Below are 19,607 nucleotides of genomic sequence, written 5' to 3' on the forward strand. Positions count from 1 at the left end.
TTTTATCCATAGGATCCTTGAGGGTCCCCATATCTTCAAAAGGCAGAGCGAACTTTTTAGAGGCTTTCGCGATGGCGACGTCTAATTTTGGCGCTTTTCCCCATGAGGCGCAGGCTGGGTCATCAAATGGGTATTTCCTTTTGGGTGTTAACAGTACTTTTTTGTCTGGTCTTTTCCACTCCTTTTTTATAAGGGCTTGAATTTTTTCATTTAATGGGAACACTCTGTACTTCTTTTGTTCCAGGCCACTAAACATAAGATCTTGTACAGATTTTTTGGAACGAGTATCTGTCAGACCCATTGTCGCCCTAACCATTTTCACCAACGCATCCGTTTCATCTATTGGGAAACAGTTGCGACCGCTTTCTGAAGATGCGGAGGAGGATGATGAAGCTGTAGAGCTATCAGAATCCCCACTCGTACTATCTCCCTCGCTGGAGCTGTAATCTGGAGATTTTTCTTTATGTTTTCTTTTACGGTTTTTTACGCTTTTTAATGCGTCTGCTACTTGGGTTTTAATTAAATCTTTTAATTCAGATGTGAAACTTGGTGCCTCCTCATCAATGGTGTTCTTAATACATGACGCACAGAGTTTTTTAACCCACGAATCTGGCAAATCTGCTGAACAAAGTGGGCACACTTTATGTTTACTTTTCCCTTGGCATTTCTTTCCCTAGGAAACAATAAACCCCTATTAGAATATACACTTTCACGGAGGTCACTTACCCTCCCTAATGTGAGGAAGATACCGGCTGTGGCTTTGAGGATGCCTCCTCCACTTGAACCACCGTCTCCCTCCTGGATCCACCAGAGCCTCTGCTGCGCTGGGATCCTGAGCTGCTGCGCTGCGTAGGTTTCCGTGACGAATGGCGCTCCTTCGGATTCTTTGTCACAGGGGCCTGTGAAATTTCTTCCACCGACTGCTCTATTCCACTCATGGTGGTAATTACTGAGCAGCGGTATGCCCCTTTTTTTCCGTTTTTTATGCTGACAGAGCGGCGCCAGGTAACTTCCGGTTTACCCAGAGGTACCTTGCGCCGACCCCGGAAGTGACCCCAGCGCCTGCGCAGTAAGTTGCCGGACCTCGCGCGCGCGCTCACTACTTGCCGGCTCACAGGAGGGACGGAGCTTCTGCAGCCGCCGCTGCAATCTGCGTCTTGCCGCTTGTCGGTGACCGGCGTCACCACCCCCTGTGCGCCTCATGGACCGGCGGAGGAAACCTCCAGGTAGCCGCCGCTACCTATTACCGACCACTCCATTGAAAAGAGAAGAGGCAGGCTCGGTAACCTCTTCACTGCCTCCCCTCCGCGCATATCCACGAGGCCCGCCGACCCCGGAACGCGCCTTCAGGGAGGAATCCACCTGAACCGTGGCAGGGCCCCCCGCTGCCTGAACTCGGCCCGATGGTCCCTGGACTCCTGGATGGTGAGTTGTGGGATCCCCGTCGGGGACAGGAAACCGAACTGAGGTGGAGGAGAGGTCCCGCCTTTTTAACCTGTGGGTTTCCTGTCCCTGAGGGCGGATCCCTCTCTCTCGTTAGTGCCGTCATGGGGTAAGAGAAAATGTTACCAATAAAAATGTCAACTTGTCCTGCAAAAAACAAGACCTCACATGACTCTGTGGACCAAAATATGGAAAAATTATAGCTCTCAAAATGCGGTAACGCAAAAAATATTTTTTGCAATAAAAAGCGTCTTTCAGTGTGCGACGGCTGCCAATCATAAAAATCCGCTAAAAAACCCCCTTAGTTAAGGAAAAAGAAAAAAAATTTAAAAAATGTATTTATTTCCATTTTCCCATTAGGGTTAGGGCTAGGGTTAAGGCTACAGTTAGGGTTGGAGCTAAAGTTAGGGTTAGGATTACATTTACGGTTGGGAATAGGGTTGGGATTAGGGTTAGGGGTGTGTCAGGGTTAGAGGTGTGGTTAGGGTTACCGTTGGGATTGGGGTTAGGGCTGTGTTTGGATTAGGGTTTCAGTTATAATTGGGGGGTTTCCACTGTTTAGGCACATCAGGGGCTCTCCAAACGCGAGATAGCGTCCGATCTCAATTCCAGCCAATTCTGCGTTGAAAAAGTAAAACAGTGCTCTTTCCCTTCCGAGCTCTCCCGTGTGCCCAAACAGGGGTTTACCCCAACATATGGGGTATCAGCGTACTCAGGACAAATTGGACAACAACTTTTGGGGTCCAATTTCTCCTGTTACCCTTGGGAAAATACAAAACTGGGGGCTAAAAAATAATTTTTGTGGGAAAAAAAGATTTTTTATTTTCACGGCTCTGCGTTATAAACTGTAGTGAAACACTTGGGGGTTCAAAGTTCTCACAACACATCTAGATAAGTTCCTTGGGGGGTCTAGTTTCCAATATGGGGTCACTTGTGGGGGGTTTCTACTGTTTAGGTACATTAGGGGGTCTGCAAACGCAATGTGACGCCTGCAGACCAATCCATCTAAGTCTGCATTCCAAATGGCGCTCCTTCCCTTCCGAGCTCTGCCATGCGCCCAAGCGGTGGTTCCCGCCCACATACGGGGTATCCGCGTACTCAGAACAAGTTGGACAACAACTTTTGGGGTCCAATATCACCTGTTACCATCGGGAAAATACAAAACTGGGGGCTAAAAAATAATTTTTGTGGGAAAAAAATTTTGTTTTATTTACAGCTCTGCATTATAAACTTCTGTGAAGCCCTTGTTGGGTCAAAGTGCTCACCACACCTCTAGATAAGTTCCTTAGGGGGTCTACTTTCCAAAATGGTGTCACTTGTGGGGGGTTTCAATGTTTAGGCACATCAGTGGCTCTCCAAATGCAACATGGCGTCCCATCTCAATTTCTGTCAATTTTGCATTGAAAAGTCAAACGGCGCTCCTCCCCTTCCGAGCTCTCCCATGCGCTTAAACAGTAGTTTACCGCCACATATGGGGTATCCGCGTACTCAGGACAAATTGTACAACAACTTTTGGGGAAAAAAAGTTAAATGTTCATTTTTATTAACATTCCAAAAATTCCTGTGAAACACCAGAAGGGTTAATAAACTTCTTGAATTTGGTTTTGAGCACCTTGAGGGGTGCAGTTTTTAGAATTGTGTCACACTTGGGTATTTTCTATCACATAGACCCCTCAAAATGACTTCAAATGAGATGTGGTCCCTAAAAAAAAATGGTGTTGTAAAAATGAGAAATTGCTGGTCAACTTTTAACCCTTATAACTCCCTAACAAAAAAAAATTTGGTTCCAAAATTGTGCTGATGTAAAGTAGACATGTGGGATGTTACTTATCAAGTATTGTGTGTGACATACAGTGCCTACAAGTAGTATTCAACCCCCTGCAGATTTAGCAGGTTTACACATTTGGAATTAACTTGGCATTGTGACATTTGGACTGTAGATTAGCCTGGAAGTGTGAAATGCACTGCAGCAAAAAAGAATGTTATTTCTTTGTTTTGTTTTTTTTTTTTAAATTGTGAAAAGTCGTTTCAGAGGGTCATTTATTATTCAACCCCTCAACCCACCAGAATTCTGTTTGGTTCCCCTAAAGAATTAAGAAGTAGTTCAGGCACAAAGAACAATGAGCTTCACATGTTTGGATTAATTATCTCTTTTTCCAGCCTTTTCTGACTATTTAAGACCCTCCCCAAACTTGTGAACAGCACTCATACATGGTCAACATGAGAAAGACAAAGGAGCATTCCAAGGCCATCAGAGACAAGATCGTGGAGGGTCACAAGGCTGGCAAGGGGTACAAAACCCTTTCCAAGGAGTTAGGCCTACCTGTCTCCACTGTTGGGAGCATCATCCGGAAGTGGAAGGCTTATGGAACTACTGTTAGCCTTCCACGGCCTGGACAGCCTTTGAAAGTTTCCTCCCGTGCCGAGGCAAGGGCTTGTCTGAAGAGTCCAGGCTAACCCAAGGACAACAAGGAAGGAGCTCCGGGAAGATCTCATGGCAGTGGGGACATTGGTTTCAGTCAATACCATAAGTAACGTACTCCACCGCAATGGTCTCCGTTCCAGACGAGCCCGTAAGGTACCTTTACTTTCAAAGCGTCATGTCAAGGCTCGTCTACAGTTTGCTCATGATCACTTGGAGGACTCTGAGACTGACTGGTTCAAGGTTCTCTGGTCTGATGAGACCAAGATCGAGATCCTTGGTGCCAACCACACACGTGACGTTTGGAGACTGGATGGCACTGCATATGACCCCAAGAATACCATCCCTACAGTCAAGCATGGTGGTGGCAGCATCATGCTGTGGGGCTTTTTCTCAGCCAAGGGGCCTGGCCATCTGGTCCGCATCCATGGGAAGATGGATAGCACGGCCTACCTGGAGATTTTGGCCAAGAACCTCCGCTCCTCCATCAAGGATCTTAAGATGGGTCGTCATTTGATCTTCCAACAAGACAACGACCCAAAGCACACAGCCAAGAAAACCAAGGCCTGGTTCAAGAGGCAAAAAATCAAGGTGTTGCAGTGGCCTAGTCAGTCTCCTGACCTTAACCCAATTGAAAACTTGTGGAAGGAGCTCAAGATTAAAGTCCACATGAGACACCCACAGAACCTAGATAACTTGGAGAAGATCTGCATGGAGGAGTGGGCCAAGATAACTCCAGAGACCTGTGCCGGCCTGATCAGGTCTTATAAAAGAAGATTATTAGCTGTAATTGCAAACAAAGGTTATTCCACAAAATATTAAACCTAGGGGTTGAATAATAATTGACCCACACTTTTAGGTTTAAAATTCATAAAAATTTAACTGAGCAACAAAACTTTTTGGTTTGTAAGATTTATGCATCTGTTAATAAATCCTGCTCTTGTTTGAAGGCTCTAACTTATTTGCATCTTATTAAACCTGCTAAATCTGCAGGGGGTTGAATACTACTTGTAGGCATTTTAACTCTGTGATTTAATTGCATAAAAAATCAAAGTTGGAAAATTGTGAAATTTTCAAAATTTTCGCCAAATTTCCATTTTTTTCACAAATAAACGCAGGTAATATCAAATAAATTTTTACCACTATCATGAAGTACAACATGTCACGAGAAAACAATATCAGAATCACCAGGATCAGTTGAAGCGTTCCAGAGTTATAACCTCATAAAGGGACAGTGGTCAGAATTGTAAAAATTGGCCTGGTCATTGACGTGCAAACCACCCTTGGGGGTAAAGGGGTTAATGGAGTCCTTTCATTGCCGTGGATACCTGTCTTGAAGATCACAAATCCTTTATAGACTGATGACATCAAAAAGGACCTGGACGCTGACCTTCCGACGACTGCCATCAAGAACCTGCTAGTAGGTAATGGATCCATCTTCCCACACTGTACGACTAATTCTGGACGACGAGTGGGCCGGGGCGTAGTGGCAATGTCCAGTCCGCATGTCTCAGTGCGGAAGCCCCAAACTCTCTTGATGTGTTCAGGGGTGATAGGGTCCTGTCTGGTAGACGCGGGAGGGTACAGCAGTGAACAGTTTCACACTGTGCTCCCGATCTCTAGGGAAAGAAAGGCATGACAATCACTTAGTCACCCAGAATCACAAGCTGAACCGAAAAAATAGAGATAATTAATAAAAAGAACAAAACCTAAAAAGGCAGAAACGGGGCTGAGCGCAGCTCTGTGTCCACCTCCTACTGACACTAAAGGTACCTTCACACAACGATATAGTTAACGATATCGTTGCAACGTCACGCTTTTTGTGAGGTAGCAACGATCCCGCTAACGATCTCGTTTTGTGTGACAGCGACCAACGATCAGGCGCCTGCTGGGAGATCGTTGAATGATCAGGACCTTTTTTTGGTCGCTGATCACCCGCTGTCAAGCGGGCGCAGGGCCACGCTTAGTAACCCGATATTTACCCTGGTTACCATTGCAAAAGTTAAAAAATAAAAAAAATACATACTCACATTCCGATGTCTGTCACGTCCCCCGCCGTCAGCTTCCCTGCACTGACTCAACGCCGGCCGTAAAGCAGAGCACAGTGGTGACCTATCGCTGGTCGTGATCGTTGGCAAGTCGTTTAGTTTAAGCCAATATAATTTACATCCAATTTTTTAAAACATCAATGAAAACAATGTCCACTTAGCAGATGGGATCACTTTATTTAACCAGTCAATATTAATATTTTACTGTTAAGCACAAGTGAACAAAATATCAGGTACCAGTCATTCAAATGGGAGCTGGTAGTAGAGAATACACAGATTCCTGTAGAAAGGTGCAGGATTCAGAAGTACAGGCTTGTTACTTGACTACTGGGGACTCCTATTAAGTTTCTGATAAATCATCAAGCAATTGTGAAACTGTATGCAGCATACAATGACAGGCCAATAATGGTTTTAAATCTCAGAACAAAATTGCTCCTACGTTTTCTAGAAGCGCCAAATGATCCCAAGCCTACTACTTAAATAAGTCAATGTTTCAAACACTGGAACAAGTAGAATTCATGCAGGCATACATGCAAATGTACGGACCAGCCATGGCCTCCTGACTCAAGTGCAACAGCTTCACATATATCCATGAGGCTGTCCCGCTCGGTTCCGGAGACTGTGGCCAGTCGGTGCACAGACGGAGCCCTAGACAGTGGGGTACAAATAGGATCTTGCACCTCTAATGACCGCTAGGACACTAGAATTAGCAAATCTTGACAAAAGGCTTGATGAGCCACTGGGATCAAATTAGGAGTAGAAATATTTTCTCTTCAGTTTCAGACCTTTTTACACAAATTTACTTGAATGTTTGAAATCCAGCAGAATTACATTTTGTGTTAATGACACTTTATGACGCGGCTTAAATTAAAAAAAATATTACAGCAATCCACGCCAATCTCAGTATCACACTCCCAAAGAGACAGACAAATGAATAAGCTTCCTATTGTCAAAAGCAAATACTTTAAAAATGTTTAGCTCTACAAGAATAATGAAATATTGTAACATGAATAAACATATTTACAAAGGATTTTGTGCACATTCCTTCAGATCAAGGGCTTTACCTATGCCTAAATTTGCAGGCCTTTTACATATACTTAATGCATAAAAATGATATTCAATAATTTCAGTTTTCTCTGTTACTCAAATAACTGGTAGAGAAATAATAGATCCACTTTCTTTACACATACCAGGAATTCAATGTACTCGCTACTTCCATCATTAAGACAGTTATGTGTCACGTTCCAGTCTATGGCCAAATAGGAAGTGTTAAATATTCTGGCACGAGCTTTAAATTAATCATTGCAATGGAGCAAACACACCGTACAAATAAATGTTTTTCTGCTTTTTCTTTTACATGCAGCAAAGTTTTAGACATTTTTTATCCCGACATTCAGACCATGTTATCTGGAGGTAGGAAACAAACCCTTATTCATGTGTAAACAAAGACTGGAAAAGGGGCTGTAGATGAGGGCAAAAAACGTTTGACTTTTTATGTGGGCATAAGTCTCAGCACAGTAGGTGATTATCCCCCTTTTTCTGACAGTCAGACATTTGAGACTCAAACCATCATAGTCCAATAATGCAGGAAGGGTTACAACATATGCAGAGTTTGCATGAGAATGTGCCGAGCTTGAGGTTGCGATTCTAGTGCATGATTTGGCCTGCAAACAAATAGAAAAATATTTATTTATATAGTCAAATACAGAGCACATTTTTTTTTTTTTTTTTTAAACATTTAACTCCGGCCCTGCTCACATGTCCATTTGCACACTCCACTTGTGGCATGATAGTCATTTCCTACCATGATATAAGCCTGAGCATTTCCCCCCCCCCCCGAGTACATAGAGTTTTATAGCAGTAGGTGTAACCTGACCTCTCACTGGAAACAAATACGCGCAACTTGTGAGGATATATATCTATCTATCTATCTATATATATATATTTTTTTATTTTTATTGTGTCTCCTTTTTCAGAGACCCTTACAGTTTTCAATTTTTGGTCAATGGAGACGTACGGGCATATTTTTCGCACACTGAGCTGGGGTTTTGATGCATACCATTTTGGGGTAGATGCAATAATGGCCTATCAAAACATTGTATTTTATTAATTGCGGTGTTGTGGCGGCACAAAATCCATAATTCTGGCGTTTCCATTTATTTTCTCACTACATAGTTTACCAATCAGTAATTTATTTTGTATTTTGATAGATCATACTTTTACGGACGTAGCAATAACAATGTGATTTAAACTTTTCAGATTTAAAAAATCTTATTTAATATTTACTGTACTCATTAGCCCCCCTTAGGGGACTTAAACCTACAATAGTCTGATCACTTGTTGTATACACAGCAGTGCTACCTGTGTATAGTGAAATTTGCAGACTCCTTTGAACCCCAGTTACAGCCTGGCTTTCACAGGAGAACAGTCACGACAAGCATGAAGGTCTTCAGCAGACCCTCAGCTGTCATGGCAACTCCCGCGATCATGTCATGCGCGCGCTAACAGGCCCATGCGTCCCTCCCACCCCGCTTCTCACGTGCATTAAATGCCGCTGTTAAGAGATTGCCAGAGGCAACAGGTTAATAGCCGAGGGCAGAGCTCTGCTCCCCCCATGGCTGTTAAGAGACAGATGATAGCGAACTATCACTACCATCACCTGCCTTGAAAGATGCAGGCTCGGCTTGTGAGCCCGCATCAGAAATCATGAACCCGGCATATAATGCAACTGTAGGTCATATGTTGGAAAGGGGTTAAAGAAAAAACACTGCAAACTAGGCTGCTAGTTTTAGAGAATTCAGTAGTTGGTCTTGCATACTTACTTAGAAATAAAAGCCAGTACAATAGGAACAAGAGACTTCTGGAAATAATCCTGCTGCACAATATGATTTAAAGACAGCAACGGTCCATACAAGTGTGGGATGGTCTTAATCTTCTCTTCGCTCTACAAATGGATAAAACACATGTTAACGTAAGCTGTAAAAACCCCCAAGCCTAAAATATGCTGAAAAGTTAGTTGTCTTCCTATAAAAAACTGACCCAAGCATGCAATGCTCTTAAATCCCCTTACACTCACCATGCCTCTCTCTCCCATACATAATCTGCTATGGTCATCCTTTTTACAATATAAAGACTAATTCCATGAGTTATTGGACTGTTGTAATCACAAGTCGAATCTTTTATAAAACACACAAGCTGCTTTCATAACTTTCCTAAATAAATCCTATTTTAGCACACTTCCCCATCCTTCGCTGGAAAAATGGCTGCTGTAATTTAAGCCTTTTCCTAATATGCCCCATATCGGGGGAAAAAAAAAATTCAAGCGTCCAGTACAAAAAAAAAAAGTTTTTCTGCATTTTTTTTTTTTTAAACACAAAATAAAAAAAACTTCCCAGGTACACCAGGAAGGTAATCAGCCTATAGAGTGCAATTTTTTACCACAAACCCCAGTTGTAAAAATGGTCAGACCTTAAGAAGTCCCATCTTGACAAGCAAAGTGGTTATGAACATATTTGGCTGGAAAGCAGAGCTGCTGAAAGCAGTTTTCATCAACTGGTCTAAAAAAGAAAAAAAAAAAAGTTTTAAAGAAATGAACAGACCAAAAAGTTAGGTGTAAAATCTTATGCAAATTGTTTCTTACCAATCGTTTCTTCCACAGCGGCCTTCACCTCTTGATCATCTCTATACACAGAGGATAGCTGGACAAAGACCTGCACTACCTTATCAGTGTCTGTAACATCAGTCTAGAAATAAATCCAGAAAAATTCATATTAAAAGCAACAGTCTTTGAAATGTGCTGTACCTGCTCAATAAACAAACCATAAGTAATAGAGTTGCTGATGAAGCCCCCATTTTTTTTTTTTTTAGCATAGTGGATTTGGGAACACAATACCTGAGCTATAATTGCTGAACGCTTGGGACCCATCTTCAAGAGTTTTTCAGGAGAGGGAAAGCTGAGGAAAGCGGATGCATCAACAGGAGGACGAGGAGGTGATGCAGCAGGCGTGGATTCCTTTAAGAAAACAAAATCAATAGATTTATTTTACATCAAGAAAAAAGTAGAACTTTTCACCTAAATAGAGCCCAAAGGGTCTTTTACACCGCATGATAATCGTGAAAGAGCATTCTAAGAGTATGTGCACCCGTTGTGGATTTGCCTGCGGATCCGCAGCGGATTGGCAGATGCGGATTTGCAGCAATTTTCCATCAGGGTTACAGTACCATGTAAACCCCTGGAAAACCAAATCCGCTGTGCCCATGGTACAGAAAATACCGCGTGGAAACTCTGTTGTATTTTCCGCAGCATGTCAATTCTTTGTGCGGATTGCGCAGCGTTTTACACCTGCTCCTCAATAGGAACTCGCAGGTGTAAAACCGCAGGTAAAACGCAGGAAATCTGTACACCAATCCGCAACGTGGGCACATAGCCTTAAAGACGCTTGAATTCACAATTATCTTGCGGCTCGTTCATCAGGCGAAATGATCTTTTGTGCAACACAAAACATCATGGCTCTCGGCAGAGCATCATCCTGTGTAAACAGGACTCGCACTGCTGAATACTATGGCTGCTTATGTGCACCGAGTGCTCGAGTATAGATAGCTCAGTGTGCATCATTTATTTATTTTTTTTATTATCAGATAGATTTTTATTATCCGCAAAGAATAAACAATCAGAATATTTCTCATGGCAATGTTTCATTAAACATTTACAGATAACTTTTTCCCCCCCGACCCAGAGCCCCCCCACCCTGCCCAACCCGAGACCTCAGCCAGAGCCACCCCACTTCCCATCATCATACAACCATTTGAATAAACATCCGTTATATTTCCATTGAATACTAGGTTCCCTATATTCTCATTTATCATCCTAATTCAAGTCCATCCACGGTTGCCACAGCTTGTGGAAGATGTCCAGCTTATTCCTTTTGGTGTAGATACTTTTCTCCAAAGTAAGTATATGCTCCGCTTGCTTAAGAAAGTCTCTTCTTGTTGGAGGTTCCTCTCTAATCCAAAATTTGGCGATCAATTTCCTAGCAATGAATAACAATCGTGCAATAGCTATTTTAAACATGTTGTCCGTAACAATTTCCTCCACATATCCCAATATGCAAGTCAGTGGAACCCTAGGGACAGAACATCCATACACCAGTTCAATACGATTTAAAACAACTATCCAGAAGGAGGACAGTCTAGGGCACTGCCACATCATATGCAATATCCCCGCCTGGGATTGTGAGCACCGAGGGCAGTCCGAGTTCTGCCTAAGCCCAGCCTTGAACAACCTGTCAGGGGTTCTATAGGCCCTATGGATTACGAATAACTGTGATAGCCTGCCTGGTTCACTCATTGATATCTTGGGCACATATTCTAGGACCGACTCCCATCTATCATTGTCAATTATTCCCAATTCAGCTTCCCATTTCCCTTTGGCTCGGATGGGATATTTTTCCAGGAAAGAAAAAAGTAGAAACCCATATATTTCTGAAATCGCCCCCTTCGTGCAGCTATTCTTAAGGATATAGTCGATCATGAGATCAATCTGTACCACTATGGCTCCCCTTTTATTCTGTGCCTGATAAGCATGAGAGATACGATTATACTGGAACAATTCAGACCGTGGCAACTGAAATTCTTCCTGCAACTCCTCAAATGTTTTAAGTCTGCCCTGACTTATCAGCTGCCCCAGCCATTTAATACCTGCTGCAGACCAAAAGTGAAAACCCTCCCTCTGCCTAAATTCCGGTAGATAAATGTTGTCCCAAATAGGCGAGAATCTGGTGAACCCACTCACTTCCTTAATGAGTTTGACTTTTTCCCATACTCTGTGAATTAATTTGATAGTGCACCCATGTGAACCCATTTTTTTGAATTGTCCTCCCTCCAAACTGTCACTCAAAACGTCTGCCTGTAGTAAGAACCTCAAGCTATTAGGTATTTGCACACTCCCTGCCTCCTCCCCCCATCCTTTGAGATGTTGACACTGTGCTGCTAAGAAGTATAGCCATGGATTAGGAAGTGCAAGACCCCCCTCTGTTTTGGCCCTCTGAAGTATCTCCTGTTTAAACCTAGGACTCTTTCCTCCCCATATTAATTCCCCAAACAAAGACCTAATCTTACGGAATCTGCATTGTGTAATCCAAATGGGAGAGTTATGTAGCACGTACAACAACTGTGGCATTACAATCATCTTTAAGAGGTTCACCCTACCAACCACCGATAAATGTAATTTGTTCCATGCCGCAATCTTGGTACGAATTTTCTGCATTAATGGACTTAAATTCAGTTCCTCAAAGGTAGTTAGAGGAAGAGCAATCTGAATACCCAAATATTTGAATTTTTGAACAATCTTTAATTTTGTGGTTATCGCCCTCTCTCCGCTGCCCATACTGTCCCCCTCAATCAACAACATACAAGACTTATCCCAGTTTATTGTGAGACCCGAAAACCGACCAAACTCCTCAATCAAAGCAACCGCATTGCACAGGGACCTTTCAGAATCCTCCAGGAACAACAAAATATCGTCAGCATATAATGCAATTTTGTCTTCCCTCCTACCATAGATGTAACCTCTAACCTCCTGAGCACCTCTTATTTTAGCCGCTAACGGCTCCACGGCCAGAGCGAAGAGCAACGGGGACAGCGGACACCCCTGTCTGGTACCCCTAAACAGCGGGAAACTCTCTGACAAATTATTATTAACTCTAATTTTTGCCATTGGGAACGAGTACAGCAACTTAACCCAGGAGATGAATTTTGGACCAAACCCCAGGCGATCCAGTACCGACCACAAGTAACTCCACTCCACACAATCAAAGGCCTTGTGGGCATCTAAAGACACCACAACTCTTTTTCCGGCATTGTCTGCAGGAATTTGCATATTTAAAAATAGCCTTCTCAAGTTAATTGCCGTGGATTTATTGGGCATAAAGCCAGACTGGTCTGGGTGAATCAATTTATCGATCACTTGGGTCAGCCTGTTCGCCAGGGCCTTCGCCAAAATCTTTATGTCAGCCGTTAGAAGTGAAATTGGTCTATACGACTCCGGCTGTTGAGGATCTTTATCAGCTTTAGGAATAACCACCACGATGGCCTCTCTCATTGATGGGGGCAGCACTCCCCTCTCCAACGACTCAGAGAACACTCGCTCCAATTTGGGCATTAACTCTGCATTAAGAATTTTATAAACCTCTACTGGGATACCGTCCGTCCCCGGAGCCTTGCCCCCCGCCATATTCGCCAAAGCCGCCTTCAATTCTTCCTCCCCAAGCGGTCTATCCATCCACTCCCTTTCCTCTCTACCTAGTCTGGGTAAGTCAACCTCTTTCAGATATCTATTCATTTCCTCAGGACTTTTATCCACCCTAGAGGAATATAATTTACTATAAAATCTCCGAAAAACGTCTAAAATTTTCTCCCCCTGAGTAACCGTTTTACCTTCCTCTGTTCTTATGGAGTATACATGTGAAGAATCCCGCTGCGCAGAAACCACCACCGAGAGCAAATGTCCTACCTTCTCTCCCTCAGAATAAAATGTTTCCTTTTGAAAGGCTCTCAACCTATCTGCCCTACGCATATGGAGTTCATCGACCGCTACCTGAGCCGCCCTCATACGAAGTTGTGCTTCTCTTGAATTCTGAGAGGCCAGTGTCTCTTCCGCCACCCTCAGTTCCTCCATCACTGCATTGTCTTGAATTTTAGACTTAGTTTTATGTCTCGAGATGTCCCGGAATAAAATTCCTCTCAGGTATGCCTTCATGGTGTCCCACACTACAAGATTCCCCGCACTCCCTTCATTTATCCTGAAAAACTCCCCGAGTTCAGTTCCCACCTGTTCCATATCCAAATACTGTAGCCAGGAGGGGTGAAATTTCCATCCCAACCCCGTCAGACCACTCTTCCCAGTCATTTGTACAGAGACCAGTACTGGGCTATGGTCCGATATTACTCTAGGCCTATACTCCACCTCATGTATTAGATTATTCACCCCCCCATTTCCCAAAGCCACATCAATGCGAGATAAAGATCCGTATGTTGCTGAATAACATGAGTAGGCATATGTCCTAGGATTACGCACCCGCCACAAATCTATCCATCCTATTTCTCTTAGATAATTTCCAAAAGGAGTAGAGTTCCCTTCACTTCTCAACTCTGCATGTCTACCCTTGTCCCAGTGATCATTAGATATATTGTTCACATCCCCCACTATAAGGAGGGGCACCCCATCCCACCTACCCGTAATTTCCAGAATCTCCTGTATCTTTTTCTTGGAATATGGTGGTGGAATATAAATTGACACAATACAAATTAACCTGTTAAATATCTTGCATACTAAAAACACAAATTGGCCGTCTTTATCGGTGGTTACCTCAATCTCTTCAAACGGAACACTAACGTGTATCAAAATTGACACACCTCTGGCATAATTTGAGAACGTTGAGTGATACGCCTTTCTCACCCATCTCTTCTGTAGAATAGCAACCTTTTCCTTCACTAGGTGAGTTTCCTGCAGACATATCACTGAAGGCCTCTGTTTCAGTACATATTGGAAAATAGCTGTTCTTTTAGTAGCATTTGCAAGGCCCCTAACATTCCAACTTAGGATTTTAACCTCCCCACCCATTGTAGCTTATAGAAACAATGAATGAGTTCAAGCTCCCTAAGGTCTCAACCCCAACTCCCACCCCCTCCCTCCTCCCCCCCCCCATCCCCAATTCCCAACTGAAATAACTCTCTATCTCTCCCCTCTCTTTAAGCCCACCCAACTCCTCTCTACTCTTAGAATATCAAAATAAACTCTCCCTCTCAATTTGAGATCTGGGAACGCTGTTTCACAGCCTAACGATAAAAACTCTGCGTTCCTTCAGCTCCCCCGCCCACCATAGCCAAAATGCAAATTTCGTTGCGCCGCCGAACACAACCTGATGATATCAATATACCATAAAGTCACAGTATAAGTACCAGTTAACTATCAAACCAAACATAACAGTGAAGGGTTAACAATTGCCTCAGTAGCACTTAAATCAGTTTCAGCGGGTCTGCCCCGTTTTGACATGCTTAGTATTGAGATCCAGCCATTGTGACGCCTCCTCTGGATTTTGGAAAAAATGCACCCGATCCAGAGCCACCACCCTTAATTTTGCTGGGTAAATCATTGAATAACGGACATCTAAGTCTCGCAACCTCCTCTTGACCTCTCCAAACTTCATCCGAAGCTTTTGGACCGCCGCAGAGTAATCCGGATAAAGGGAGACCCGATTACCATCAATGGTCAGCTCATCACAATTCCTGGCTTTCCTCAACAAAATGTCTCGGTCCTGATAGTTCAGAATTTTAGCCAAGATAACTCTTGGGGCCGAGCCGGGGGGGAGGGGTCTGGTGGGCACACGGTGCGCTCTTTCAACGGCAAACATCTTAGTAAGGCCATCTCCACCCACAGCGTTTTTTAGCCATGCCTCAATATAAGCCGTGGGGTTGCTCCCTTCCGCCTTTTCTGGGACCCCCACAATCCTTAGGTTGTTCCTGCGGGATCGGTTTTCAAGGTCATCAGTCTTAAACTCCAGATCAGCAATACGTTGAATATACTTTTTTTCCCTGTTTAACAATTCACCAATCCGATCTTCTGCACTCCCAACCCTTTCTTCCACCTCTTCCACTCTCTTTTCAACTTTACGCATAGCAGAGTTTAAAGCGACCATCTCTCCCTTTAATTCATCCGCTCGTAGGTTTAGAGCCCCCAGGGCAGACTTACAGTACATCACCACTGAAAATATGTCCTTCAGAGTCGGCTCCTCCATTTCTGGCATGTCAGACTGTGCAGGCAGAACAGCTCCTGCGGCCCTTGTAGGAGATCCCTGGTCTGACCCACTGCACTGTAGCTGAGCCCCTCCTTCCTGCTGATCTCCGGGGGCACCAGCTGCTCCAGACTCCACACTTCCAGCCTCTGACTGCAGATTTACAGCCTCCTCTGACCTGGCGAATCGCTCCAACTTAGCAATCACATCCATCTTCCTCTGATAAGCAGCGCTTGCCCTCGCCGCCTCCTCTGCAGTCTCAGCGCCATCTTGGGCCTGTGAGCTTCCCGCAGCTGTCAGCTCCTTCTGTCTCCTGCGTGTCATCCTCAGATAAGATTCCGTTCCTTCGGGTCACACCTCGCTCCCCGAGACTATGTGCACTCCTGAGAGTATGATTTGCGCTCGGCGGCGCCTCTAAGGGGTTAATACAGAGATAATGAAGCGGGAGAGCTCTGTTGCACGTCTGTTCACATCGCCTGCTAGGCCACGCCCCCCGTGCATCATTTATTTTGGTTACTTTGGTATGCAGGACACAGATCATTAGAATTTTAGACTCAATTTAAAATCCAGAGCCCCTGATTCTCCATATACAGGAGGCTTTGCTCGGCCAAGCTCCTGTGCCTTCTGTGAAAGAGCTGCTGCTAAACTTCTCCAGAGAATGAAAAGATCAGTAGTGTGAATTTGGGCATGCTGGATTCTCATCTCTCCCAATAATCATCTGTCAAGGGAGCCCACACATATTAGACTGTCAGCCAAAACGGTCGTTATCAGCGGGTTCGGCCCAGTATGTATGGGGGCCTTAAAGCAAACCTGTCAGCGGGATTTTGGTAAGTAAACTACAGGCAGTGTCAGGCTGGCAGCGTTAAACTAATTAAAAGGATACCTGGGGTGAAGAAATCTGCCTTGTGGTTTTTGTGTAATCAGTGTTAGAAGTTTTCAGTTAATGGGATGCCCGTGCTCTGGGGTGCACTGTAAGATGAATGTTATCTTCCTGCTCTAAAGGTACCGTCACACTAAGCGACGCTGCAGCGATACCGACAACAATGTCGATCGCTGCAGCGTCGCTGTTTGGTCGCTGGAGAGCTGTCACACAGACAGCTCTCCAGCGACCAACGGTCCCGAGGTCCCCGGTAACCAGGGTAAACATCGGGTTACTAAGCTCAGGGCCGCGCTTAGTAACCCGATGTTTACCATGGTTACCAGCGTAAACGTTAAAAAAACAAACACTACATACTTACATTCAGCTGTCTGTCCTCCGGCGCTCTGCTTTCCTCTGCACTGTCAGCGCCGGTCAGCCAGAAAGCAGAGCGGTGACGTCACCGCTGTGCTTTCCGGCTGGCTGGCGCTGACACAGGATGCAGGAGGAGTGCAGAGAAGCACAGCGCCGGGGACAGACAGCTGAAGGTAAGTATGTAGTGTTTGTTTTTTTAACGTTTACGCTGGTAACCAGGGTAAACATCGGGTTACTAAGCCCTGCGCTTAGTAACCCGATGTTTACCCTGGTTACCAGTGAAGACATCGCTGAATCGGCGTCACACACGCCGATCCAGCGATGTCAGCGGGAGATCCAGCAACGAAATAAAGTTCTGGACTTTCCTCAGCGACCAACGATCTCCCAGCAGGGGCCTGATCGTTGGTCGCTGTCACACAACGATTTCCTTAACGATATAGTTGCTACGTCACAAAAAGCAACGATATCGTTAACGATATCGTTATGTGTGACGGTACCTTAAGCCAGGGAAATCAAGAAAAGACCTACCCACAGACTGCCCCAAAGCACAAGCAGTCTGTCTCTCTATGTTGAGGAACATGTTTATACTTTGGGGCGGCCTGTGGGCAAGTCTCTCCTCGGTTTTTCTTGCCTACAGTCATAATATTTTTGTTTTGTGACTGTTCCAGTTGTGCAGATTTATTTGTTCTGAGGTCTAAACTACAGATTTAATCCAAGTTTAGATTATTAAATTCACAAATTTGGGCACATGCCATATTTGTGGCTTTTGATCTCCATTTGATACTACTGTTAAAAAAAATGTCAATGAAAGGAAGTGGTGTTGCCAATCGCAATATGGCAGATTTATTATAATTTATGCCCCATTCTGGTGCAAAACAAAGATCAAGTCTAGATTTCAAATACTGAAGCTCAAAATTTAGCAACATTTTATGCTGCCTAATATTATAAAGTTCTGACATTATTTTAACAGTATTTCACCCCTCAAAAAAATCAAGGCAAGAACAACATTACTAGCGACTCTACCAAACGTCTAACAATGCACTGTGGTTATGGGGTTGTCCACTACATCTTCATTTAAACAAAAATATTGGGTAAGGCTTCTTTCACACTTGAGTCATTTTAGTTTCGTCGCAATGCGTCGTTTTGGGAAAAAAAGATCCTGCAAATGTGCCCACAGGATGCGTTTTTCCCCTAGACTTGCATTGTCGATGGCCATACGTCGCATCTGTCGTGAATTGTAGTAAAAAAAACCAGCACTCTAACTTAGCTTTTAGTCAGTGGTTTAATTGTGTCCACGTTAAACAACAGAAACGTTTCGGTCCTAATATTCGGACCTTCCTCAGTCACAGTAATAAGATATGGTTGACACCAGGCAGACCCCAGGATTGTGAGATCTCAGTAGATTCATGGGGGATGGTGGACACTGACAGTGTCTCAGGGCTTGTGTAAGTATCCGGAAGGTGCCCTTAAGGAGAATCTGGAGCCTGTGTGTGTGGTCTGAAGGGACGCGGCCTCCACCGTAAGTCCATGCGACTGTCGTGCACTGGATGCGTTGTGTTTTGGCGGCCTGTCGTCACGAAAAAATGTTCAATCTAACGTTTTTTCGTACGTCGGATCCGCCATTTGCTACCGCGCATGTGTGGCCGGAATTCCGCCCCCTCCTCCCCGGGACTTAGAATGGGCAGTGGATGCGTTGAAAAACTGCATCCGCTGCCCACATTGTGCCGAATTTGTACAACGTACCTCGCGCCGATGCTTTGCGACGGCCGCATACCGACTGTGAAAGTAGCCTAAGTGACTTTGTGGCACTAATATATACTCATTACAGGTTCTCCTCCTTCAATTTTTAGAAAAGCATTCCTCGCAGATGGCACACCTGTCCCGTTCTCAATATGACAGCTGACAGAAGGGTGTGAGCCCTGCCCATGGACGTCTTAAACAAAGAATGCGCAACATTTTTCAAAAGGAGAAGACAGACAGACAAGTCTGAGTCAGCCTGAGAATAGCAGAGCCGAGAGAGGAAGGCAGCACTAACAAGTGGGTGATGCTTCACAAAAGACATCATGAAAATCAGATTTTGGGAATATTGTCCTGACCCATGTGCTTGTTTATGTGTCCTATTATCTGTGTAAATACAGGGATAACAATTTTGAATAAAACTTCTGATAGCTGACTGTGTGGTAACAGAACGTGTGCTGAGCTTTATAGTTCTACTAATGTTACAATTCTATTCACCAGAGCTGTCACTCAAAGAGAGTAGAGCCTGGCATTCTAAAAACTAGGAGGTGACTACATATGCTCTGGCATTGTCCTAGACTATCAGCCTTCGTGGTGTATGAGTGTGAAATCCCTAGAGATCTGTTGGCATGTATATTGGGTATGTGGAGGAAATAACTGATAGACTATGGTTTGTTGCAAGGAAATTGATTGCAAAATATTGGATTAGATAGAAGCCACCGTCTACATGGGAATTTATTACTCAGACAGATTATACAATCCAACTGGAAAGAAGCATCTACACAAAGAGGAACTAATTGGATCTATTCTACAAACGATAGCAGCAGTGGCTGGACAGAACGTATTAAAGTTATATCAGTATACAGAATGCTGACTTTAATTCATGGTTAACTGAATCAAACTATGGTTGCAGTGTTTGCTTCGGGGTGGTAAGG

The 19,607-nt window shown here is 44.1% G+C and overlaps 1 protein-coding gene across 2 annotated transcripts in view; it reads right to left on the bottom strand.

The window, feature by feature from the left end:
- Window positions 1-6,070: 6,070 nt before the first annotated feature.
- RANGAP1 (Ran GTPase activating protein 1) overlaps window positions 6,071-19,607 on the bottom strand; it is a 54,577-nt gene continuing 41,040 nt past the window's right edge. For both annotated transcript variants that reach the window (XM_069736930.1, XM_069736931.1), the window contains 5 exons: window positions 9,806-9,925; window positions 9,554-9,656; window positions 9,382-9,470; window positions 8,736-8,857; window positions 6,071-7,577 (listed from right to left, as the gene is read on the bottom strand). In XM_069736930.1, coding sequence (XP_069593031.1) covers window positions 7,508-7,577; window positions 8,736-8,857; window positions 9,382-9,470; window positions 9,554-9,656; window positions 9,806-9,925 — 504 coding nt within the window. In that variant the 3' untranslated portion in view covers window positions 6,071-7,507. The remainder of the gene's footprint in view (window positions 7,578-8,735; window positions 8,858-9,381; window positions 9,471-9,553; window positions 9,657-9,805; window positions 9,926-19,607) is intronic.

Source organism: Ranitomeya imitator, chromosome 8, assembly GCF_032444005.1.
Source record: "Ranitomeya imitator isolate aRanImi1 chromosome 8, aRanImi1.pri, whole genome shotgun sequence".
Classification (NCBI taxonomy): domain Eukaryota; kingdom Metazoa; phylum Chordata; class Amphibia; order Anura; family Dendrobatidae; genus Ranitomeya; species Ranitomeya imitator.